General features: G+C 43.2%; 1 protein-coding gene across 2 annotated transcripts in view; it reads left to right on the top strand.

Annotated features, from left to right (window-relative positions):
- The window catches only part of ADAMTS17 (ADAM metallopeptidase with thrombospondin type 1 motif 17), a 198066-nt gene extending 176607 nt beyond the window's left edge, over positions 1–21459 (top strand). For both annotated transcript variants that reach the window (XM_087744635.1, XM_087744634.1), the window contains 2 exons: positions 13521–13698; positions 16925–21459. In XM_087744635.1, coding sequence (XP_087600761.1) covers positions 13521–13698; positions 16925–17076 — 330 coding nt within the window. In that variant the 3' untranslated portion in view covers positions 17077–21459. The remainder of the gene's footprint in view (positions 1–13520; positions 13699–16924) is intronic.
- Positions 21460–25678: the final 4219 nt, after the last annotated feature.

Genomic DNA, 25678 nt, shown 5'->3' with positions numbered 1-25678 from the left:
TTGCATGCTGACTTGGCCTCCAATCCTTAATTTCCCAAACCAAGATCATTTGAAGATACCAGGAAGTCATGTAAGAAAGAGGCAAAACCTCATTTCAAAAGTCAAGTCCAGATACAACTTGTAAATAGAATAGGCTGTTTGGGTGGTAATGGCAGACTGTTATTTTTATATTAGTAGTAGTAGTATTTATAGCATACATGGACTCTGTGCATGAGAAGACAGATCACTTCCCTAAGGAGTTCCCAGCCCTATAAAAGTAACTCGCGTCCGTCGTGGTTTAACCCCAGCTGGCAGCCGAGCCCCACGCAGCCGCTCGCTCACTCCCCCCCGGTGGGATGGGGGAGAGAATCAGAAGGGCAAAAGTGAGAAGACTTGTGGGTTGAGATAAAGACAGTTTAATAAGTAAAGCAAAAGCTGCACACGCAAGCAAAGCAAATCAAGGAATTAATTCCCTGCTTCCCATCGGCAGGAAAGTGTTCAGCCATCCCCAGGAAAGCAGGGCTCCATCACACGTAACGGTTACTTGGGAAGACAAACGCCATCACTCCGAGCGTCCCCCCTTCCTTCTTCTTGCCCAGCGTTATATGCTGAGCGTGACGCCATACGGTGTGGGACAGCCCTTTGGGCAGCTGGGGTCAGCTGTCCCAGCCGTGTCCCCTCCCAGCTCCTTGTGCCCCCCAGCCTCCTCGCTGGTGGGGTGGGCTGAGGAGCAGAAAAGGCCTTGACTCTGTGTAAGCACTGCTCAGCAGTAACTAAAACATCTCTGTTACCAACATTATTCTCATGTTAAATCCAAACCACAGCCCTATACCAACTACTAGAAAGAAAATTAACTCTGTCCCAGCCAAAAACAGGACAGCATCTGACAGCGATGGACATGGTTATCCTCTATAGGGTCTTAGATCCTGTTGCATTCAGAAGGTGCAAGAGCAGGCAGCAGTAAAAGCTCCAAATCTATGCTGGACAAGTTGTGGGGTTATGTTCTTAGACCCTGGATCCACTACTGTGTAGGTGAGGACTGGAGGCATGGGCATGCTGATCTCTAGCCTGCACCTACCAGCCAAAACCTTGTCCACTGGCCTTAGTAACGGCTCTGCAGCCATTGCCTGTCTATCCTCAGAAGAAGAGGAATTTTCTTCCATTTTTTTGTCAGGTTTATTTGCAGATGGTCCTTACTATGTACAATAGCTGTGGAAAGCAGTTGGAGCCAATGGAGCAGATTTAGCCGGCAGTCTTGGCTGTGATATTTGTGTATTTCCAATGTATTTGCAGCATATTTCAAGTGTTGCATGAGGAACCAATACATCTAGTTCACTTTGCGAACACATAGGGCCAGTCTGTAAACTTATTTTAAATGTCTTTGAAGTTACTTTTGTTAGTCCAGTGCTTGTGATTAACAAACTGTCTACTGTAATTCTAAAGACAGAGGTTGTTCTGTTACTGGTAGCCATGTGTAACCTTCATTACCACTGCTATTAAACTTCCAACTTCTCTGCACTACTGCAACTTCGCTCTTAAACCTCTTATCTTAAAGGGATATAATTATTATTTTTAGCATTTCACACAAACGCAGCATTGGTATTACGAGCTACATAACTAAACCGTTTCGTGGCCCGAGAGTCTTTGAACCTAGCAGGAAGATAGATTGCACAGCAAGAGAGACCCACTGAAGGTGTTAACCTGAAATCACTCTTTCATTGTTGCCTGGATTCTTCCGAATGGCAATTCATTATATCATTCTTTTTTATATATGATGCAATATACAAATGGGAATCCAAGCCATCTCCCATTCAATCGTTTCTTCCAAAAGGAAATTCCACATCCAGTTTGCATTCAGTTAAAGAAACAAACATCTCATGCACTCTTTCTACTTTGAAATAGCTCCTCCTTGTTTGAAACCTGAGCTGTTAAATGTTCTAGCACTGGAAACATTTTTACATTTTTGTTGTAGTTGTGCTAGTCAAAAGAACAAATTGCTCAGTTTCCCAACACTTGCCTCAGACTCCTACGCTGCTGAAAACAAGCCTCTGGATGCTTTAGCTAGACAGTAGTTCATTCTTTCAAGATTAGTTGTATTTTGCTGACAAACTTTATGTCAAAGATTACATTCCTGTGAAGAATGCAGGCAGCTAGCGAACAGAAGGTGTCTGTCTCTATGTGGCTCTCTGGGAAGCTTAGCAGGGCGCACAGCCTGAGCCTGTACCGTTTGCCTGCTCCAGGCTGCGCTTGGAGGGATCATCTGTGGGACTCCGACTTTGCCTTGAGGGCTACCTTGACTCACGCCGTTGAAAACGCATGGCCCAAATGATGTGGGGGTGCACTGCTGGCCTGCTGCTGCGAGATGCAGGCTTGATGTGTCGGCTAGCTGTGGTGGTCACAAAGATCGGTTGTGCTTGAAGGTGAACAGCACTAGGGACTGCTTCCTAGCCACCCAAGGCTCCCCCCATCTCCTCAGCTCTCTCCCCTTCTGCTCTAGTGATAATGTAGCAGGGAAAGCGCTCAGGTGCAAATGCACAGGCCAAGGCTGTATTTTTTGAGTTCCTTTTCTCCAGTTGACTTTTCAGCTCTTCTAGAGTATAACTGAGGAGGCAAGATTATATCGCGGGAGCAATTCTCCAGAAGACTTTTATGGATTTTTTCTTCATTTCCAGTTTTACTTAATTGTTTCACTATTTTATATGCCTCGATGTGCTCTATTTCTCTCCTGTGACTGAAGTATTGTATTTCGAGCCAATAGCACAGGATGGTTCAGGGTTCCCAGTTTTATTCTTTTGGTTATTCTCCTTTTAATTGGTATTACATCAAGGAAGGTAGAATTACATGCAAGATACACTAGCTCCATCGTTGGTGCTGACTTTCATAAGGGTGCATTTTCAGCTTTGTGAGGAGAAGTTTAAACACGCAACTTCTGTCCCTCAGGCAACAATTTAGCTCATTGACCTATTATATTACATAGCCCAATGAAAAGATTTTTAGAAGACGAAAGATACATAGAAGCCTTGTAATATATTGGCTTTGCCATATTTTTTTCTTTGCAGTTACAGTAGATGCTCTGTAAATACTAAGGCCTATATTAATCTTGGATAACCCAATGTAAATCCAGGGTAACTGACTTTCATTCTTCTCTACAACCCATTGGCCACAAGCCAAGGATCTCACTCAGCACAGTGGGTCAGATATCAGTCTCTCTTACATTAGTGTAAATCCAGATTAATTCAGCCACTTAAGTTAATGCAGGCTTATGCCAATGCCATGCAGATCAGAATCTGACCTGCCAGACTGTGCAAGATGTTCGGGTCTTGTGTAGGAACCATCACAGATTCATGCTCTCAGGTAAAAACAGAAATATGTGACATGTCAAGCTGGGCTTCAACTAGGAGAGAAAGTAGAGGAGAAATCTTCTTCTACCACTTTACATCTCGTATAACCACCTGGCACAACTTTCACTGGATTTAGAAAGATTGTACGCTCCAGAAACTGGAAAGCACTAGTAAGGATCACCTTGGCAAAGTGTGATGTTAAACAATATTCTTCTTGCCAAATCGTGTCAGTAGTGATAAAGCACATCGGAAAAATTACCTATAGCCACCTGCCCTCCCTGGACATCAATAGTTGCCAATTTCTTTACACTATTTTGCTCAGCTTATGAAATGCTGGCTACAGGTTCTCATCCCAGGAGAATATTAGCAATAGGGAGGAAAACAATCTAATTTTCTATAAGAAAAATACTGGTTTTGTGCCAGACATTGAGGTGTTTCATAGTGAAGATCAGCAGTCATTCATCACAATGGGTGGCAACAAGGATTTTGTAATTGCAAATTAATTGTTTTGGCAGGATTACAGTAGATTGTATTCTCTAAGAGATAAAACCTCTAGCCTTGCAGTACATCAAAAAACATGTTGGGTTGGTTTTTTTTCCCCCAAAAAATACTCTACAATCTTCCAGTGCCAGGAAGGCTTGTTTTCCGAGTTCCAAATGTTTGGGAACATCAACAAAATCCTCTATACGCCTCACTTTCAATGATTAATTCACATTACGTGATAAGAAGAGCAAATCAAGGACAGCTGTGGTTTGAGAGGTATATTCAAAGCTGTTGTAAATATAGAAGCAAACTGTCCTTTGTTCTAACATTCATTACAAATTCATGGCTTGACCTGCCATCTGTTTATGATAAACTATGGACAACTTGTTAATTCTTCGTAAAGGTCATAACTAAGTTCATCTTCTTCTACCTTGGAGAAAATAACTTTTCTTGTTGAATTCAGAGAAAACTCTGCAGGAGGGATGGTTGCTAAAACTGCAGTCGCACATCACAGCTGACAGACCCTTTCCTGCTGCTTAGTCACTTTGGCTCAGCAAACAACTTCATGATTTATGGCTGCTCATGTGCATTCAGCACTGTAGCTAGAAACTGATGTTGGAAGATTGTCTGCAGGCCTCACTGATGCAAATCAGTTGCTCTCCAGAAAGTGATAGAGCTGGATTTGACAGGAGAGGACCCAACAAGCTTTAGTATTCAAACGCTCTGCTTCTCTGGTCCTAGGCATGACCAGAGCCAGAGCATCAGAGTATCCTAAACTCAACTACTGCCCCTATGGACCGCTCTAAGTTGTACTGCTAGTTGTGGTTGCCCATGGTTTGTTCCTCTGGTGCGTGATCGCTGATGTGCAAAGCACAGCCTTTCTTGCCAACAGCTAATCTCAAAATACCCCTGGCTACAGAGGATGAGAACAAATGGCCTAAAATCGTTTATAGCAGCCAGGGAAACTCCTCAATTTGGCAAAGTTCTTGCCAGTATCCTAGTAAAAATTTCATGCAGCCCTTTAGGAAGATGAAAAGCCATAGCTCTGCATTGCTGAAATAGAATGGTACCCTCTTGAGTTATGATGAACTAAAACCATCGCCTTTAGTTTAACCTCCATTGAGGAAATGCATGGAATAAAACAGATCTCTGTGTGAGAGAAAGCTAGTGTTTGTTTTACATACAGAAACCACCCCTCTCTTCTGCTGCAGTGAAATCAATTTTGTTTATAATACTATGGGCCAAATCGCTGACCCACCAAAGTCCATGGCAAACTCCCAATGACTTCAGTGAGTTAAGGATTTCAGCATAAAATGAAGATTCTGGCACATGGCTTGTAGTTTACATATGACAGAGCTCCAAGGCCATTGGTTATTTTTTTGTCATCTTCACTGTCAGTGCAGGGCTTGCTGGAGTTTTCTCAGTTCCCTTTATGATTTTATTCCGCAAACTTAAGTAAAAGGGAAATGAACCGTCCCGAATCCAGAATAAGGGTTCTGAGAAAAAGACTTGGATCACTGAAATAAAAGCCTCAGAAGTGGAGACATGAGGGGAGACACCTCCATGTTCCTGCTGCCATTTCACAAATCTGTCGCCTTGGGCTGCTTAAAGCCCAGCCCAAGGCCCTTCTACTGCCTTGTACCACCAACAACTGATCGCTGTGTTGTGGACAAGCTTAGAAATATAGTTTTCATACCTCCACTGGAAATATGCGTTTTAGGAAAGGAAGTTCATATGAGTTCAGCTCATATTAACTACAGACTTCTGTATGGTCATGGGTTCATCACTTAATTGAATTCACATCACTGAGTCCTAGCCATCTGACAGGTAGGTGCTTTGTTTGAGGTAGTTGTTAGGCTCCATTTACAGTCATTGTAAGACGGGCAGCTCCAGGTAGTAGTTTTATCTCCTTTCCTTAGTAAAGACTGAATTGCCCCTTGAAGTGGTGATCTCTCTGCAAAGAGAATGTAAACGGAGATGGTTCAGTAAGATGAATCCTACCCCTTTTGCTCTTTGATTTTTTGTCCTCCCATCTGTGAAACATCTTTAGCTATGGTCAGAGGTGTAAATATTGTATAATGGCGCTAGAACAAGGTTGAGCCTCTGTCTAGACTTGTGCTAACTGCCAGCCCCAGTCGAGGCAGCTGTAGTTGGAAACCTAGGCATGGAAAGGGAAGAGATGCTGACTACAGCGGTGGCTGGCCATGTCATCCGCCTGGGCACTGTAAGCTACAGAAACCAAGTCCTGCTCCTGCCTTTGAAGCAATGACTGCTCCTTGTTTGCACAACAATTTGCGCAGCTCATCTCTGCTGGAGTGTCTGGGAACATCCATAGTACAAATTATTTTGGTGGTTCCTTAGTAAAGGAGAATGTGCTGCAAAAAGACCGTATTTGTCAGTGTTTTGTTTGAAGTGGAGCACGTTCTGTCACAGTGTTACTGTCTCATGTTCCAATACAGCCTCCAGTGATGCTATTAATTGGAAGAATAACTTTTCCTTTTTGATATTTTTTATTTAAAAGCCTAGTTCATTAAGTGCATTTTTTTTTTTTGATAGAGAATTAAAGCCTCCCACCAAGATCAGTGGATTGGAAATGGAATTCCATCGTGACTATTTTACTCTTTTTTTTAATGTGAAAAAGAAGAAAAGCATGAAAGACGAGCCTGTTCAAATATTGGCATTCATTTTCTCTGAGTTACTCTGAGATGTTACGGTGTCTAGGATCATGTTTTTAAAATATGAACAGTAGCTAATTCACCATTTAAAGTTTGTACTACTCATCTGAAGAGGTTTTTGCCCCTTGAATCCTTACAGCATGCAATATGTATCACTAGCAGGGACTGCTATAATTTTGCAGTCTTTCCTATAGCCTTTGAGATTTATGGTGACTACTGAGGCATTAAGGTGACAATCTTCCAGAACATCTTTAAAGAGGAATTAGTATCAGCCTGCTGATGATCCCTTGTTTGACTGAGCAAAGAGATGAAATGCAGTGTTAGTTCAGCATCATACGTTTCAAAGCTGAGCTGCTCCCTGTCTAGAGAATGCTGAGGCAGGACTGAGATGAGAGAGATGAGCGGCCTCTTGCTGAAGTTAAGCAATCCTAATGGAGTCCTTAGTTTAATTACTTTTTTTAATAAATTGCATTTAGGTAGCATTGATCATTAACTGATGAATAACTAAAGTACGTGTTCAGTGGAGCTTCAGTTCCCAAGATACTCTTTCAGACTAACATCTGCGACAGGAGTCAGTGTGGGACTATAGCTCATGTAGCCCATAAAAACACTGCTTAGCATAAGCAGCGCAGGCTGCTGTAGAAGCAGGGTAAATTCTCAAGCAGTCAGCCTGAGTTGAGTTACGTGATCCCATGGTTACATAGTTGTCCATTACTATCTAGTTTACTTAAAATTAGCTTGATTATGCCTTTTACATAAGGTGTTTTTCAGCATCATTTCCTTGCAGTTTTTCAGGTGGAATAAGCTATGGAGTATTTCCACTTTGTACCTGCTACAGATCAAAACATTGCACACGCGCTATAGGTGGCATGCTAGAACATGGCACCCTATAGGCAATACCGTATCATTTCACATCTCTGCCTTATCCTGTTCTTGAAATCCAGTTTGAAAGCTTGTGAGGAGTAAATTGTGCCTGATTGGTATAATGAATTAAATGACATTTCCTCATTAGCATCCACCTGGGCTGCATTGCACAAGTACTTAGGGGCACTGTCACTACCCAGAATATTCATGCATTCAGCTCTTAATCTCTGAACTCTGTACACAATGGAACCTTTCAGGATAGCAAAGTTAAGCTTAATTATGCAGTGAGATGTGCTGGATGTACTGGTCAGGTCTTGTTCCTTAGGGTCATGCAGTTTGAAAGCACAGCTGTAGGCAGTTTGTAAGGATTGCTTCTCTCTTTTCCTTCTAAGATACTGTCACATCAGCCATGAGCGTTTTCTGCTATAATTTATTGTTTCTTCCCATACTGAGTCAGAAGGGTATGCATTTTTTCTTGGCTAAATTAAACAAATCAGTCATTTCACAAAAGTTTCCAAATGAAAGATTGTTGTAAGCAAGACCAGATATGTTCTTTTTACAGATCTGGGTTCAAAAAAAAGAAAAAAGAAAAAAAAAGAAAGAAAGAACAAAGAAGCTTGAAAAACAGCTTACAGTTTGCTTTGGGCTAATTAGATCTTATCAGTGAAAAGACAGAAATTTCTTTCTTTGCAATGATGCCATGGTGAAAGTTGACCTGGTGTTTATGAAAGCATATTGCATGCTGCTTTTCAGCTAGAACTATAGAATTTAAATTAGTGGTACTCATAAAAAGCCTGATGTTAAGGTGTGTGGAGCACTGACTTTCAGAGCATACACATGTATACTATTAAGATCTTAGGAACGGGGCAATTACAGGACATTTGTCATTCATCCCAGATGCCGTGTTAGAATGTTATTTATAGGAACTTGTCTTGCTTTCTTTCTGACTTTCATAGAAGCAAGAAATAAGACCTCTGGGGGGGAAAACGCTCTACCCTATCCTAACACCTCGAAATACTTGAACTCTGAAGTCAGTAAAGCATGACTCGATCTCGGAATATTGGAGCTTTAGCCATAGTGTTATCCTTGGCTTCAGCAACTTGCAGCAAACTGGGGACAAACCAGTATCTTTAAACATCAGATGACTGCAGACTGGTGAATAAAGAAAAAAACCATCTTGCTTCCAGCTTAGTTATGACAGTCATCTTGAACTATATCTCCCTCCAACAGATCAGCTTTCTAAATATTGGAGTACGTTCAGGATTGGCTGAAGGGATGCTATGACCTTCTGGTGGAAAAAGCAAGCGTCTTACAAGAGAGACTAACATCTCTTAGAAGTTAGAAAAGTGACTTTTTTAAAGGTGACACATGGTCTGAATGCATCCCTGCCTAGCCAGCAGCCCTCAGCTAAGGCATAAGCAATGCTTCATTATCCCATTCAATCCTGGACACATTGGAGCCTGTCATCCACAGTGGGAAATCTGTACGTTTTCCTGTCCCCATCAAGCTTCAACACAGGGCTTGTTTGGACTGGTCTCTCTTATGCCTTCCTCCAGCTGCCCAACAGCAGCCCTGCCCTGGCTTCATTCATTCTTACTCCTCTCTCTTTCTCTGGCTAGCTTTTGTAGATCAGGAGTTGATGAAGTCCCTGACATATCTCAGCACTTACTGTAAATTCATTCTATTTTAATACCTGATAGTCTCCCGAGGCATTTGCTTTCAAAGCAATTAGACATCTGTCAGCACCTTTGGTAGATTTCAAGCTTTCATATCAGTATCCTAAGGTGGAAATAGCATTCCAGTTGAAAAATCATAGCTTGGTCTTAAGGTTGGAGTTTTTCAGTGAGTAAATCTTCTTTAAGCTGATGAATGCAGCTGCTGCCTTGACAATTTGCGAGTTTATTTCCTTCTGGATATCCCCACTGGCTTGCATGTTACTGCCAAAGAATGTGAATGGAGGCATTTTTGTATTCCTTTTGCCTTCTCAAGCAGTGTTTGAACGGGGAGTTACAAGGGCTCTCATTAGGCTCACTTGTTGTAACTGTTCATTAACCCCCTCTTTTTTACAGTGTTGAACAATCCTTTGATCTTTGCATGTGGGTGGATTTCCAGTTTACAATGGCTATATTGTCAGTTTAGTGCATTATGGTTGAACTACATGAATTTTGTGTATGCATTTTTCTGATAGTGATATCACTGGCAATGCCTGGTGGAAGGAAAAAAACACTTCTTTGTTTGACCCCGGCATCTATTCAACCACTTGTCCGAGTCCCCAGCTTCCCAGAGGAGGCAAGTCGCTTGTGGGTTTTCTCTCAGTACTTGCGTAGCCGCTCAGGTGGCAGGCAGAGATCCACGCAGCCCCGAACCAGGTTCCAAAAACAGTCCTCCACGTTCACAGATCACTTTACTCCATCATGGCATCAAAACGTGTGTATCTTGAGAGTTACATCAATGCTTGTAAAGGCTTTTCCGATTTTCAGGGTATGTTTGTTAATAGCAGTATAAGAACTCAGTATTTGCCCAAAACATCCAGTGTCCATCAACAGCATTTTAAATATGATTGGCACAGTTTCACTGTGCAACACTGGAGCCTCCCAGCATCCAGCACCAGTGGAACTGTGCCAGCTGTACAGAAGCTGGATCAGGTGCTGGGCTGTAACTACTTTTGCCCCTGCAGCCCAGGCCGCACTCTGCCACAAGCCATAGGCTCGCTCTGGCAGCTGTTGGCTGCCGACAAGTTCCTCTGTTTGCAGGAAGGCCACAGCACCTTTCCTTACTCAAACTCCTCATAACCTGTGTCCAAGCCTGAGGGTCCTCTATCAGAGGGCACAGAGTGAATCTAGCCCTGAAAATTGTTCTGTGGATATGCTTACTTGCTCCATAAATATTTGGGAACAGAGAGACTGTAGCAATGCATTTAGCTGTCCAGAATAGGAGGGAAGGTATTTATGGGAATTTGCTGTTCAGTTGGCGTTTGATTTTTATGCCTCTTTTAATGATGTCCTCTCTTCATAGTGCAGCATGAGTAACAATTCCCCCTTTGTATGTATTTTGTATCTATTCCTATTTCCTATTGAAATTCCTAGGAAAGAGACTATCCAAGTACAGAGTTGAGAATTTCGTCTTAAAATAAGCCAGATGTCCAACCTTCCTTTAGCTGCCAAGCCCAAAAGAGTTCAAGAAAGATGTTAAAATCTGTCTTCCTGGCTGTGAAAAACTAATTGCATAGCATAGGTGATGATCCCAGTCTCCCAGGAGAAGGAATAAAACTGCTTCGGGCAAAAACTCTGCTGTTATTTGTCTAAGGATTGGAGTTGGCAGTGTCTGTGGAAAAAGTTTCATTGCTTGCCCTCCTTGCTGGTTAACAAATGCAGAGACAGGAACACAGACAAAGGTAGGTGAGTGTTTGTATATTGGTATCTGAAAACCTCATTCACCTTATGAGAAAAATGCTTTTTTCTTTCTTTCCTTCTTTTTTTTTTATTTTTTTTCCCCTCTGTTAAGAGCATTCATAAGCACAGGGAGTACCTAAAAGCCAGAGACAGAGGTTTCAGACTCACTATATTACAATCACCTGAAGGAACCCCATGGCCTGAATGGGTTATTTTATGCCTATGTGATAACAGCTATTCTGTTTGTAAAATGGATGTACAATTCACTCCCTTTGCGAAGAGTTTTGTGAGGATTAAGATCAGTAAAGCACTCTGAAGACTAAAAGTGCCATTGAAATCCTGAGGATTAGAGGTTGCATATGACTAGTGAAGTGGAAGGGCCTAATAGTGGCATTCGTCAGGATAAAAATTGTTAACTTTAAATCCAAATGTAATGGCCATGCCTGACTGGCTTCCAGACTGGTAGAAGTCACTGAGGGCACACAGTGCTGGGGAAGAGCAGAGGGACACCCAAGGCTAATGAAATGCCTACATCTCACTCCAGAAGCTCAAAAGTTATAAAGGGGGTTTAAATAAGGGACTTTTTAACGATTGCTTTTTGGAATAGCTCACTGTAGGACATACGAGGGAAGGGCTCATTCAGCATAGTCCTAAATACCATAACCATTATTGAAGTATTAATAGACAGTGACCAAATTTTGATGTAAATCTGAAAACCTAAGTGCAAAAAATCTGTCATAAACTAGGGTGTTGACCCTAAATTGAAATAGGAAGGATGTAAAGGGGAAAAAAACCAATTATTTATTTTAAAAAAAGAAGTTCCAGAATGCATGTAAAATTTTAATATAGCATGACTGCTACCTTCAGAATACAATAATCAGGTCCTGGAGGGGGCTGCATAGCTGGAAACACAGACGTAAACTGCGCACCAGGATGGCTTAGTGGCAAAGTCCAGAAGGAATCTGAGCCAGAGATTGTTCTGAATGGAGAAGTTCGTTCCTAGAGAAAGGCACCGGGAGAAAGAATAGAAATAAAGAGCAGGTGGAATATAGGGGGAAAATTAAGAGAAAAGCAAATACAGATTCAGTGAGTACACCAAATACAAGAAACCTGTTTAATAAAGTCATTGATGTGAGTGACTAAAGAAGAAAATTAGATAAAGAGTCGTCGTTATTTTTGACAACAGGCTTCACTGATCCTCCAACTCTTCCTACCCAGAAATAGAGTTCACATTGTGCAAATGTATTTCTGCCCTGGGTTGTCTGAAGCAGGACTCCATCAGCTCTATTTTACATGGTCCTGTTAATCCGAGGCCGTTTTTTATCAAGCCTTTCAGTGATTCACACAGGAAGGAAAAGCTCCCTGTGCTCCAGCCCAGAACAAAGCTATACTTCTTCTATCAGATGATCTTTGAGAAGCAACGGGTTTTTTGTGATACTTCCAGAACAAAATGACCACAGCTTTGCTGTGCTCTCCCCCATAGATGGGAGAGGTGAAAGCCTACGTTCATCCATGAGTTCTTCTGCCCCTGGGTCTTACAAGCATCCACACTGCATACACATCCTTTGTACTTGGACTTCAGTCCAACCTCAGTGGTGCTCATCCTTTGAGCCTCTTCAATGTTTGGCATGCCATTTTTAAGAAGTACCACTCTGAGGCAATAATGTTTTTCAGGGAGAGAGCTCCACTGCCCTCACTTTGTTCAGAAACAGCAGAGGACAGAAAACATGATCTTTTTACATCATCCTAATTATATCTCTTGAGTTTTCCTCCACCTCCTCCTCTCCCCACACACAGCTTGTGTGTGGCTTTAGGAGAAATAGGAATCTTACCAAAGTCCTGCAACCCATTGTTTCTTTATTTTAAATACAAGGTTCTTTTATTAACTCCAGCTGGTGCACCTCACTGTGCTCACTGTGTTTGCTTTATTAAAATTGAACAGTGTGCAAGTAGGACATTGTAAATCACAAGTGACTGGGCCAGAGGAAGAGGGAGGGAGAGGTAGGGACTCCAATTGTATGACAACAAAGAGAGCATATAGCCTCCTGGCTAATAGAAGCCGAAACGCGTCGAGCACAATTTGCAGTTGCTCCCAGGAGGACAGACAAGTGCCAGACGGTTAGCAGGGGCAGATGAGAGTGAATACTTGAATACCTGATGTGTTCTCCCGTATACTGGAACAGAGCTTCTCTAGAGGTCTGAGCAATGCAGTAGGAGCTGCCTGCCCCTGCTGTAATCCTTGGTTTTATCTTATATCAGTGCCTGGCAGTGGTCGTCTGTGGAGGAAGCCTTGTTAGACCATCCAAGTCTTGGAGAGGGCTTTTAAACCAAGGCAATTAGTACCACTGGGTCACTCATGGAGCGGGAGGTGGAAGCTGCTCGTCCATAATTAAGCAGTATATGTTTTCCAGCTTTGCCTCTTTGTGGCTGGTGGAGGGAATTGCATCTCTGCCTTCTTGACCCTCGTGGGCGTCCACAGGGACAGTCAGTGTAGGTGGACTCAGAGCAAGTCCAGACAGAAAGACAACAGCTTCCTTCCCTGTGCCGGGACAGTTCCTCTGCTCGCAGCACTCCCTGAAGCTGCGAAATCACCGTGGACAAATTGCAAGAGCTGTATGAAGGGTTCCTGGCTGATACGATGCCCCTGTTGTTGAGTCCTCAGCACCATAGTTAGCTGCCAGTCTGCTGCACACTTCAGCTTTGGCAGTGATTTTTCTGGTGTATCTGTGTATGTGATTTTGAAGCTACTCTGCTTGGACCATGTCTCAGTGCCTTCTCTCCTCCAGTGCTCCTCAACCTGTGGGAAGGGCCTCCAGTCACGCGTGGTCCAGTGTATGCACAAAGTCACCGGGCGTCACGGCAATGAATGCCCTGTCCTGTCCAAGCCAGCAGCCTACAGGCAGTGCCACCAAGAGGTCTGCAATGAGAAGATAAACGTCAACACAATTACCTCGCCCAGACTTGGTGAGTGAGGGGTGTTGGGGGGAAGATGTCACCTGCGAAGGATCAGACAAAGCCCAGGGTCCCAGTGTGCCCAGTGTGATAAAAGTGGGGCTTCAGAGGATTGCCCAGGGCCAGAAATTAGGAGAGGGCCCCTCAGTCAGACTCTAGACTAAAGGTCTGGTGTGCATACGTCCTCTTTTATCCATCAATCCCTGCCTCAGACTTTGCCCAAGCTGGAGCGCTCAGCAGTGGATAGACCTGAGAGACTAACAGGAGCACACAAATGGTGGGTGATTGATTGATTGATCACAGAGGTGAGGGAGCTGACAGGCATATCTTCCTCCGTTACAAACACCTGCACACCCTGCTTTCACTGTGGTGAGTGTAAAGTATGATAATTTATTCATCCATACCCCAAGAAAAGTACATGACCTTGACAAGTAGAGCATCACTGGTTTTTTTTTTCCTTTTCATTTGCTGCCACAAGAATGTGGTTTGATGAATTAATTTGCCCAGGGAGGCAAGAGAACATCCAGCCTCTTTCTGTGAACCCTTTGGTTTTCTGTCCCTGTCCTTCTCCTCACCCTCCCTGCATCCCCTGTGTACCTGGCTGAGATGAGAATATGCTGATAGGCCATCTGTTTCCCGCAACACCTTAACACTTGATTTAAGAAATGGCTCTAGTTAAGAATGCTTCTGTTAATACAAAATCGTGGGAAACCATGATTTTCCACATCATATTTGCTCAGTTTATAAGGGGATAAAAATATTTTTTTCCAAACTTCAGCCCTGTGTGTTCAGCCGCAGCTCCAAGAACCAAGCTGGTTTCTTTACATTTCACACATCATCACCAATAAGATGAAGCTAAACTAAGCCATCAGCTACACTGACGCAGCCTCACCGGTGCCTCCCATTACTTTTCAGTACAAGAGGCTGGGTTGTAAACAATGCTGCTAAGAGCTCACCAGAAAGAACAGCCTCCACCCTCTCCGCGGAGCCAGTCTTGTAGGCTAAGAAGTCTCTACTACACATGAAAAGGCAGAGCTGCTAAGTAATAGAGAACCAATAGCACGGTCCAGTATTAAATAACACTTAAACTAGGAGTGGACTTGAAGCTTCTGAACTGAAATTCGTTTCCCAAAACTTTAACAGATGTTTAAAAGAATATGGGAAATTTTATTCTTGCAAATGCAGTCATACTGAGGAGCTTCTAACCTCTTTTGTTTAAGAACATATGAGAATACTTCCCAGATATTTTAGCACTAAGAGCATAGTGGAAGGAAAACATTTCATTTGAGAAGTAAGCCCTTGATACACTGATGAGACAAGAAATCCATCCTAATTCACATTTTAGGACAAAGCAATAAAAAGCTCACGTGTTTAGAAGACTGAGGAGGTTCATGTCCCTGCTGAAAGTAATCTGCAAGTAATTTGGGATGCCTTTGTCTCTAAAGCGGGCTTGCAATCACCAGGGCCAGAAACAATGATATTTGATATTAGCAGAAAGATATATCATTGAGTGTTTTGCTCTTCCTGCTTTTAAACAAATTCTTATTGGATTATCTTTAAACAACATTTTCTGTTTTCTGCAATGGAAACCTTACAAAAAAAAAATTATACAGAAAAAAATTCCAGTAGTCTACAAAACCCATGTTGCCTTGTCCCTGCTCCAGAATTTTTTCATCCCGGGTCACATTTTCAGAAGTATCTAAGTGTGGAGTTCACCTTACCTGCCTTTTACATCTGTGTCCAGTGTTCCTCAGTGAAGACACATTCAGAGGGGGTTTATTCTGTTCCTCAGGCACCTGACCCATGTTGCTTCCCAGACATGCTTCCTGTCGTACTTCACAACCGATGAGGGACCTTGGACCTCTAAAATATTAGACTCCTAGCCTTGTTTGTGGCTTAGTGTCTTTCTAATATACAAAGGCTTTCATCTCAGATTCATAAGGTCTATCTCAGATCTTCTTGCAAGATGTGTAATTGGTTCAGCTACATCATGTTTTCTGAACACTGTGCCTGGTTGGAACCATAGCTAGTGGGGAGTGCTGCAGATCCAACCCCCTCAAAAAGCCCCTCCACTGCTGGCAGATTCAGAAATAGCTCTGCCCTCTCCCTGGTTATGATGGTCACTTCCACTCAAATTTCTTTCTTGCAATCATTTTTTTTTAAATTGGCTTCGTTGTCCTTTTTTTCTGGGACAGCGCAACTTCATTTCATCAGTTTCTATCAAACTTTTGCTTCTTGTCCAACTGAACGAAGCTTCAGTGATAAACATTCCTACCAGTTTTGCTGCCGTCGTTTTCTGGTGCTTGGCGCTGAGACTCACAGCTAAATACGGGATAAGAGCCTTTCCTGGTTTCATCTGGCAGAGATGAGGCACAAGGGCCTCAAGATGCTGCTGAGTCAGCACCTTTTGATGTTCTTTAATTAAACCATTTTTTCCCAACCTCGGAGGCCACACACAATATTCATTTAGAAGGTCTTCTGATTATCACAGCATTTTTAAGAATGCTACATACAGTTTATAAATGACATACCATAAAAAGCGCTCGTTATATGTGTGCATTTTTATCAAGTGTACAGTTTCGCTGCTCTTACTTTTTTTTATAAAAGCACATGTGACCCTTTAATGATATTGTCAACAGATTCAGCAACAACGTCTTCATGCTGCTTTCCCCCCTGCACAAACCTTTTGTCAGTCTGAGGGAGTTTTGGCCATCCAGCCCCCCCCCTCCCCCAATAGCTAATTTTGTCCTACTGTTGTTGCTACTCTAAGAAGTATTATTTTTACTTCCTATTAATTTAGCTTAACATCCATCAAACTGGATTTGATTTTGCTCATCTGTAAAAATGCTTTCCACCGAGAAGATGATGGCCGCTCCTGAAAGCGTGCCTTAGCAAAGCACTCTCCCTGGGAGCACAAAGCTCCATTGACTGCTGTGAGGTGTTCATGTGCTTAAATCTAGGCCGATGCTTTAGGCGTTTTGTTCGTCTAGGCCTATTTGTCACCAAGACAAAATCAGTACAGCGTGAGGAGGCTTGTGCTCCCACAGTCATGTCCAGCTACACCCTTGCAGTAAGCGCTTCCAAGAGCCGGATATTTCAGTAGAAAGAACATCAACTGATCTCCAGTGCTGACAGCGAGATTGGCCCTTTCTTCCCTCATATGCAGTGATTTTGATCACACCTGCAATGCTATTCTCTGGCTAATCTGCTAGTTTCTCCTTTCTTTTCTTGTCCAAAGCTGCTCTCACGTACAAGTGCACAGGCGACCAGTGGACAGTGTACTGCAGGGTGATCCGGGAGAAGAATCTGTGCCAAGACATGCGGTGGTATCAGCGCTGTTGCCAGACTTGCAGAGACTTTTATGCAAACAAGATGCAGCAGAAGAGTTAATGAACCTGTGCTACTTCTTAGAGTATTACAGCTATTTGTATGTAAATCACGGACTAGTAGGTCTGAGTACTGGAACTTCATGAGTTGCTACAATGTGGTGGATTCCAAAGCATACCTAATAAGACTTGAAACTAATTCTACAGACTGGATACCAAAGTAATCCACTCATCCACCTTAAAAAAACAAACAGAAAGAGTCATCTCAAGGAGCCAATCATTTTATTGTATTTTGACATCCTTACATTTTTCATTAATGCTTTTTACTTTAATATATTAAATCACCAGCCACTGGATGGCTTGCTACCATTAAAGAAAAGGACAAGAGCTGCAAAATGATTATGTTGACTAAGGTTATGAGTACCTCCGTGGAGGAAGGCCTCTGGCAAAATAATTCAGCAAAGGTAGAGACATTACTTAATCTTTTAATCTTGGCTTTCATCTGATGTTTTCAATTCCCAACAGTTATCCCACTGTGGAGTGGGCTTGGAGGGACACACGTAAATGAAAGGCTTAATTTAAAGAGAGGACTTGCTGTAAAAGCTTTTGAAAACTGATAGCAGAGGATAGACATCTCTGAAATTCCTGCAGAAAACTCAGTACAATTATATCCAGCGTTCCAAGTCATATTTTTTAGAGCAACTAATAGGGACTGCTCTTCTTTCTAATTTTAAAAAACAATCCTCTCTTTCTTTTCCCCAGAATAATATAGTTTCTTTTATGAAACCTAATTTTTCTCCAAGCTTAATGAAATGGAAGCGTATTAACAGCAGTAGATAGTTATTTTTAAGCAAGAACCATTTACATGAGATGGGAGAAGCCAGAAATCATTTCATCCAATAGAGCTCACTGAGGGATTGCTTGACCTAATCTCTCTCCAGTTTTTAGAAGTCAATCAGATAATGAGACTGGATGTTGTTTTTTAAGAGGACCATGAAACTGGATAGGGTTGGTACAGAAACAGGATTTGGAACAATCTTTGTGTGAAGGATGGAGTGGAGAGCAGAACAGGCGTTTCGTATCTCTTGGCTCTTGTCTACGTCTGAGGTTATGTAGCCTTTTGAGTCAAAAGTAGTCAGTGATACAAGGCATTCAAAGTGAAACCTTGAGCTTGTTGAAGCCATAAGGCTAAGACTTCCACTGCCTTCAGTAAGGGTTAGGATTTTACTCACAGTATTTTAATGCTTCCTGCCTCACTTTTATGGTGCTATCAAGTTTGGTGCTATCAGATTGATGCTATCAGAGCACTTAGCAAGTGCTGCGTATATGATACTCTCTTCCACGTCTCTGCACTTTAAACCAAACTCCTCTCTGAGATGTGAGACTTGAAACAGGAGCTCTACCCAGGGCAGAGTTTGTCCCCTCCGTTAGTCCTACAGATCTATGTCTCTCTATCGTATCTTGCTCCAACATGTATCATTTCCCGTGCCAGGGTCCAAGGTCAGTTGTGCAGTGGTTAAGTTACAGCCCACTCTTCATGACATGAACAGAGCCGTTGGGATGAATTGCAGCTTTGTACTCGCTCTACAACTGCGTGTTACTGTTTTATTCTTTGGAGATGAGTGCAGACCTAAGCCCAGGTACTACCCCCAGCCCCTGGGCCAGTCTGGGTTGCAGCTCACACTTGTCCTCAAGTTGTCTTTGTTGCTGTTGTCTCTTTTTTCCAATGCAAGGAGGGAAAAAGACTCTTAGTACCTAACATATCTTTAAAGCAACTTTTTCTTCCCTATTACAATCTTTTCAATATCCAGGACCTCACTGGAATAACTCATTAGCATTTTATTAAGGGCTAAGTTTTTCAAGCACGGGGAGCTAATGTTCATTAACAGACTGATACTGTGTGGGCTTCACATTCGCATCTGTGCTTATTAGTGCAAATTACCCTGTGTGCACACAAGGGCTGGCCTGTATGCACCCGGGCACATTTGCACACTATTTTTTCTCCAGTGCCTGTCTCAAACAGATCTGCTTTCCAATGTCCCAGATGATTTTCTCTATCAGGGAAATGATTCCAACTTGTTTTTTGTTATACTGGATGTTCTTTTGGCATCTTATAGTCAGGATCAGACCTCCTCCTTCTGTTATTCCCACCCTGTAGCCCAAACACAGAGGTTGTGTAACTACTTAGAAAGTAATCAATGGAAAATGTTGCTGGCAGGGGTGACAGGGAAGATTTAGGCAATACCACGGTGGTTTTCAGTTAGGCAAATTAATAGGTAGATGAACTGCTAGTGAGAAAGTTCCAAGAGATCCGACAGAGCCCAGAGGACCTGATTTATATCGGTGATTCGCAGTGGTGGTTTTCCCCCTTGCCTGCTGTCATGCCCTGCTCTACAGGCAGGGCTGTGACTGTCCTTGCTGCCTCCCTGCCACCCCAGCCACCTCGCAGCAGTTTGGCCCCTTACATCCTTCACTTGGTTTGGAGTTTGCTGTTTTTCTTTTAATGGGCAACATTTGCCCATGAAGTGACCTGGCCCGATGAAACGCCACCCCTTTGCTGATCATTTTTGGCATTACTAATACTCACGTTGGGCTGCTGAAGGATTTGTCACTGGGCTTCTCTGTTATCTTGGAAGAATAGTATGTGCATTTATTATTAATCAGAATCAAAGGTGCTTTTAAATAGCAGGGGTCATTTTTCCTTCCGGTGCTGATCTGTCACCCTCTCTAGGCAAAATGTGGGCTCCTAGAAAGGTGCATAGGAAAGGAAGGATTTGAATTCTTAAGGTTTTCACTAATGATTCACTACTGGCCACTGCCCAGAAGAGGCTAGTCAGACATGTGGCCTGTCCCAGTGTGCTAGGTCGTCGACTTCAAAAGACATTTGGGTCCAAGTTCTGGGTCCTACCTAAGGAAACATGAATTTACAAGGAATTCTTTTGAATGTCTGAGCACTGAAAAAAACACCTCACTTGCTCTCACAGCCCACAGATTAGCGTGCATCAACCTTTTTTTTTTATAATCAGAAACCAACATTAATTAAAAACTGATGGCACAACACAGCTCCATTTTATTACATTCTCTTACTTCATATGGTGACAACCTTCCCATTTTATAATAGCCAGAAAAATAATAAAAAGAAGAAGTTTAATTCTGTTCAATACTCCTACACTTCTGTTTTGTATCATTTTATAGGAGCTTTACTATGAATTACAGCTATGCTCTGCCCTCAGTTACTACATACTGGTGAAAAGAAAGCTGTTTGTTTCCATGTATCTATGACAATACTTTTTTTAGTTGTTCGTAAGAGATTGACGCTCTTTTGATTACAGTGGTGGTATTTCCATATTGTAAACAATACTCTGTACTGTTACTAAAGTACTGTACATTTCTAGTTGCACAATTGTGTTATTGAGTGTAGATTCTCACTATCTCATGTATGGTGCTATTTTTTGTTGGTGGAAAAGAATCTTAGCAGTTGATTATTGCTTGATATTTTATTATAATACAGGGATATATTCTCCATGGCAATAATATCATTTAAGTTTTTCATTACAGAGTGAAATGTATATATTTTTCCATTAGCTAATTTGCATATGTACTGTATCCATGGTAATTTTCTTTTTGGTGCTGGTTATAAATAGAAAAGATAAAAACAGTCAAACTGAATGGAACCAGTTGTAAATGAAAACCAAAAAAAAAAAGAAAAGGAGATCATTCCATTTTGAAAAGATTGAGTATGTTGAATAATAAATTTATTTTTTCCATAACAACTTTAATAAGGTTTCTGAACTTGAAAAAAAAATACAAAGCAAACCAAATAGCTAGCATGAAAATTGAGAGAAAGGAGTGAAGCTGTAAGTAGTACATTATGCATCTGTCTAATACTGGACTAAGACTGGGATTCGGTTAAGTCTAGGCCAACTGTTTGATAGCTGTGGTAGGTGTAAGAGGTCATTTGTCACTAAGATTCTGGCATCTCAGAGTTCCCAGTGTGCTCACAAATAAAGAAATGATGGGTCTTGTGTCGGTCGGGTTGCAAAATAAATCACAGGGGATGTTAATACCTGATTAATGCCTTGCAAGGTCTGTGGTCAGTGACAACAACAGCAGAAAATGCCTGTCTGGAAAATGTGAGCCAGGCTCTGTTTGGGGTATCACTGTGTATGCCTGAGCAGGCTGCGGGGAAGCTAAAGCTTATGCATGGGGGGAGGGACATTTTGCAAGTGCTTTTGAGAAAGTTTGCTTTTAATGTATGTCAGAGCTGAGATGAAGTGGCAGCTTGCTGTATGTTTAATGGTAGCTGCTCCACAGGCGCAACCTGATAACGAAGGGTACTGAGCATGTGGAAATTTATATTGGAGCAAAATTATCCCATCCATTGGAAAGGTATCTACATAACCTAGCTGCACACTTCCCTGGTGTGAAATAAACAGAATTACTTCAGTGCCAAGTGTTTTGGATGTCTTTGTTGTAGGCACTAGCCAGAATCTTTGTACTATTTAATTCCCCCCTCAGCATGATGGAGATATTTTTTGCAGACAGCTGCACACAGATATGCCTGTAGGATCTTCTCCCATCCTGTCTTACAAAGATGCCATCATCCATATCCCATTCCAGCTCAATTCTTGTTGAAAGGACACTTCTTGGAGATGGGAGCAGCATCTTTCTAAAGCAGCCTCAAAACCAAGCCAGAGTACAGTTGGTGTGAGCGTCCTCCTCCCAAAATGATTTCCAGAAATGGAGTTTATACTTATATTAAAAATAGAGCTCGTTTACTGATCTCACGCTGGCTTCTTGGTAATGGCACAACACTGATAGGCTTCCTAGTTTTCAGAGGTAGCCTTAGGAGATACCAGCCCAGCTGCGATTATACATATGACTGTTAACAGCAGCAAAATTGTCGAAACTCCATCCAAGTGTTGCTGTATATTAACACATCATCGTGTTTGTGTATTGCCTGGAGTCAACATATGATTGCAATTGTTGACCTGTTAAACAATAAAAAATAGCTATAAGCCTTTGGAAGCCAAAAGGCTTTACATTAAGCTGGGATATGGCAATGGGTGGGAGGGGTGCAAGGAATGCTGTCATACATTTGGCTTGAAATTTTCCTGGTATGTGCCAATATCTCTTCTATAAATCCAGTAGGCTTAGAGACTTAGTTTGCCTATTTTGCATGTAGCAGTTTGCTGTTTTTCTCTTATTCCTAATCCCCATCTCCTAACCAAGAAACGAGATGATTTGAAACCATTGTCCTGCCCTGTGATCTCAGTTGTCTTTTAGTTTAAGACACCTCAGCCAAGATCATTAAAGGCAGGTGGGGTCAGATGGCTCTGGTGCTCCGGCATAAAAGTACCAGGAGGAAAGTATAATCTCTCTTCAGCTTCTTGGAATTCAGTTCTGCCTCCGCCAACTCCACCCGCTTCCTTCACTCTCTTGCAAGTCCTGGTGTACACGGCAGCCTTAGCTTGCAGCAAGCTAACGGGACCCTGCTTTCTCTGGAAGGAAATTTCTTTCCAAAAAGCTCGATATGGATCACGTTACCCCAGCATCAGCCCCATACATCACCCAGAGTACTACTGTTGGAGGACCTTGCTCCGTTGGTAGAGTGAAAACCACATGTTCCTTTGTGCTTTCCCCAACACCGCATGGTCCATTGGGAAAGGTATGCTTTCTTCTTATTGAAGAGTGTTGGCACAAACACCAACATGCTGTAGAGTTCCAGGCCAAGAAGAACCGTGCCAGATGCACTCACGTTCAACGCACTCACACTTCTGATGGTGTAAGAAAAGAAGCCCTGGTGACATACTTGCTTGCAAGTTACTTGCCTCTCTTGTGGTCCTGCTGCTGTATGAATATAGTGCACCGAGAAACAGGCAGGCTGTGGGAGCTGCTCCTGAACAGCATTTCTTCAAGTACTTGGACATGTGCTGAACATGCTTGATACTACTTCTCCATACAACTTGCACTTCGGCATCCTTCTGTTTATCTTGATTTGGAGGCAGGTCAGTAGGAAGACAGGATTTCCTCAAATGCTACTAATGCACAAAGACCAGTTAGCTTTTCTGTGTGCATTTTTTTTGTCCTTTTATCATGTCTCTGGCTTCTCTTCACACTCTTCAGAAATGGGCTGGTCTGCCTGGAGAGAGACTTTCCAACAGCATAACTGCCCTGGACAAGCAGGACTGAAGCATCTTCACTTTGGGTGGAAAGAATCATCTGTTAATAAAAGGAGCGCTTAAACAAGAGAGTATATAAGCAGTGAGGGACCACAAACTCCCCTTAGCAGTAACTAGCCCAGAAGGTAATCGGAGAGTCTCCAAAGCTGACCTCCATATGTCTTGCATCGCCTCGTCTCCTTTCATGCCACTTTCATGTGACAGACCCCACAAAGAATGCCTGGAGGCTGCACTGTACCACATTTATTATTTTGTCAGAGCTGACCGTGTCTGCCAAATGGTGGCCAGACACTCCGACAGACTTTCCCAATTAGCAGAGTCCAGCAGCTGATGTCTGGGGCTTGCATATGTGTTCCCTGTGCATTACCACAGCCAAGACGCTGGCAAGGTCCACATGGCCTGGGGTGGGTATCCGCCTCGGCCGCTGGGCTGGAGAGAAGCAGCTGGGCTTTCTTGAAAGTTGTGGTTTCCCTCAGCTCCTCTTGTTTGGCTGTGAAAGACTGCTGTTTGGGTATTTCATCCTTTCACCCCTCTGTGGCCTGGGTGGAGCTGGAGCCTCCAGTGTGACTTGTCTGGGTCATGCCACAGGCCTTGGCATCCTCCTCGACCTCGGGAGAGCGCGACTCTGCACGCTTGCCGTGGTGGAGCCCGCAGGACGTCTGCGTGTGGGGCCGGCTCCAGGCATGACGCGGTCTCCAGGTGAACCCTTGCATCCTTAGCACCTCCAGCCTCTCCTGAGCCTCAGGGGGTTACAGCAGTCTCAGTGTAACTCCAGAGATGCTTGCCTTGTCCTTCCTGCTCTCTTCCCCACAGACACGCTTCGTGGCCTCACCCTCCCTCCATGATCGTTGTCTCTTTCCCCTCTTGCTCTGCTTGCAGCTGCTTTGTCCCCCACAAACTTGCTTTGCACCCGCCAGAAACTTTGCCGCCTTTGCAGTCTATACAAAATGCCTTCCCTCATCTGCTCCTGTGCATTTAATCTCCCCCCTCAGCCCTCTGAAGAAAAATATTTTTCTCATCGTACTCCTGTAGTAGCCTTATGCCTCCCTCACTGTTGCTTTCTGGATGGTTTTTGTTCTGAGGTCTTCTATAATGATTCAATGTTCTTTGTACAGTGGCACTTAGAAGCTACAAGCAGACATGTGGATGCTGGAAGGCCGTGCCCAAAGAAATGGTCCTTCTCTCAAGAGCTTGCAGACCACAGGTGGTCCTGGGGAAAAGGCAGATTCCCAAAGCAGCTAACTGGGATTATTGGCAGCAGCAATCTGAAAAGGCATGGAGATGAGCATAGGCTGCTTCTGAATCGAGTGAGTGAGCCTGTACTGCGGTTACCGCACAGGCAGGGGAAGGAAAGGGATACTCCCCACTGGTTTTATATCCTCAGACACAATTTTTGTCATTGGAAATAGCAAACGGTAAAATTCACATCACTTCAGAGATGCCCCTTAGAGAAACTGGGCTGCAAGATCCAGCCCCAAGCCTGGATACTGCTCAAAATGTGGGCTGGCAGAGAGGGAAATGCTCGTTTGTTCAGCAGGAGGAGAGCGTTGGTAGCACGCCAGTCTGTATGGCTGGCTCTACTACCCCAAAAAGCATCAGCTGTTGAAAGATCACTGACAGTTTTCTGTAAGGTCACTGCATACTACAACATCATTGTGCAGCCGTCCTGGAGACAGGCAGTGAAACTATTCAGACTGTCGGTGAATCGGTGAAAAAGGGGTATCCTCTAACAGAACCTTTAGGTTGCACAAAGATCAGTGCAACCATGGCCTGGCCAGCAAAGCCAGACAAGCCATTCTTGGGTTGTTTTTTTTTTTATTTTCTTGGAAAAGACATTATTTGAACATTTTGCAGCTTCCATTTATTTCCCCAGCTCTGTATTTTTCCCCTTGATTTTGTCTCTAATGGCAAAAAGACACAACCAGACTGCAGCTTTGTTTGGCACCAAACTTGCCTCCTGAGATGATCTCACAAGAAGTCTTTTATCACTTCGGCGGCTCTGAGCCAGAGCTGCTTGTGGTGGAAGTCGCCGGGACTGTAACCCCAGGCCGTCGTGGAACAAGAGTCAAGCTCAGGCTGTCAGCGAGGCGAGTTGCAGCAGTCGGAGCCCCTGCCAGGACACGTCAGTACTTCTGAGCGTGCTTCCCCCAGTGCTGCTCTCATTAAGGAAAAGGTATGAAATCCACATCTAGATTGAATTAGTCCTTTAAAAAAATTGAGTGTTGTTTAAAATATAAATCCTGTCCAGAATCGTGGTCTAATTCCTTAGGAAATCGCTATAAATCAAACCTCCCCTGCTCCCCACTGCCTAATAACAACATGTCACATCTTGGTTTTCTCACAGAGCGGATTCGCCTTCTGTGCCACTTGCTCTGCGTTGGCTTCAGCACTGTCACCTCTGCTTTATTCCCAGGTTTGTGTCGAGGAAGGAGGGTCCTGCTGAACTACCAGACTGCTGGGCTCTTCAGCCGCCCTCACTCACGA

The sequence above is a fragment of the Nipponia nippon genome, unplaced genomic scaffold (genome assembly GCF_047370975.1).
Source record: "Nipponia nippon isolate SJK-2023a ecotype South Korea unplaced genomic scaffold, ASM4737097v1 scaffold_9, whole genome shotgun sequence".
Lineage (NCBI taxonomy): Eukaryota > Metazoa > Chordata > Aves > Pelecaniformes > Threskiornithidae > Nipponia > Nipponia nippon.
Note: the sequence above shows the minus strand (reverse complement) of the source record. Positions and strands in the feature narration are given on the sequence as shown.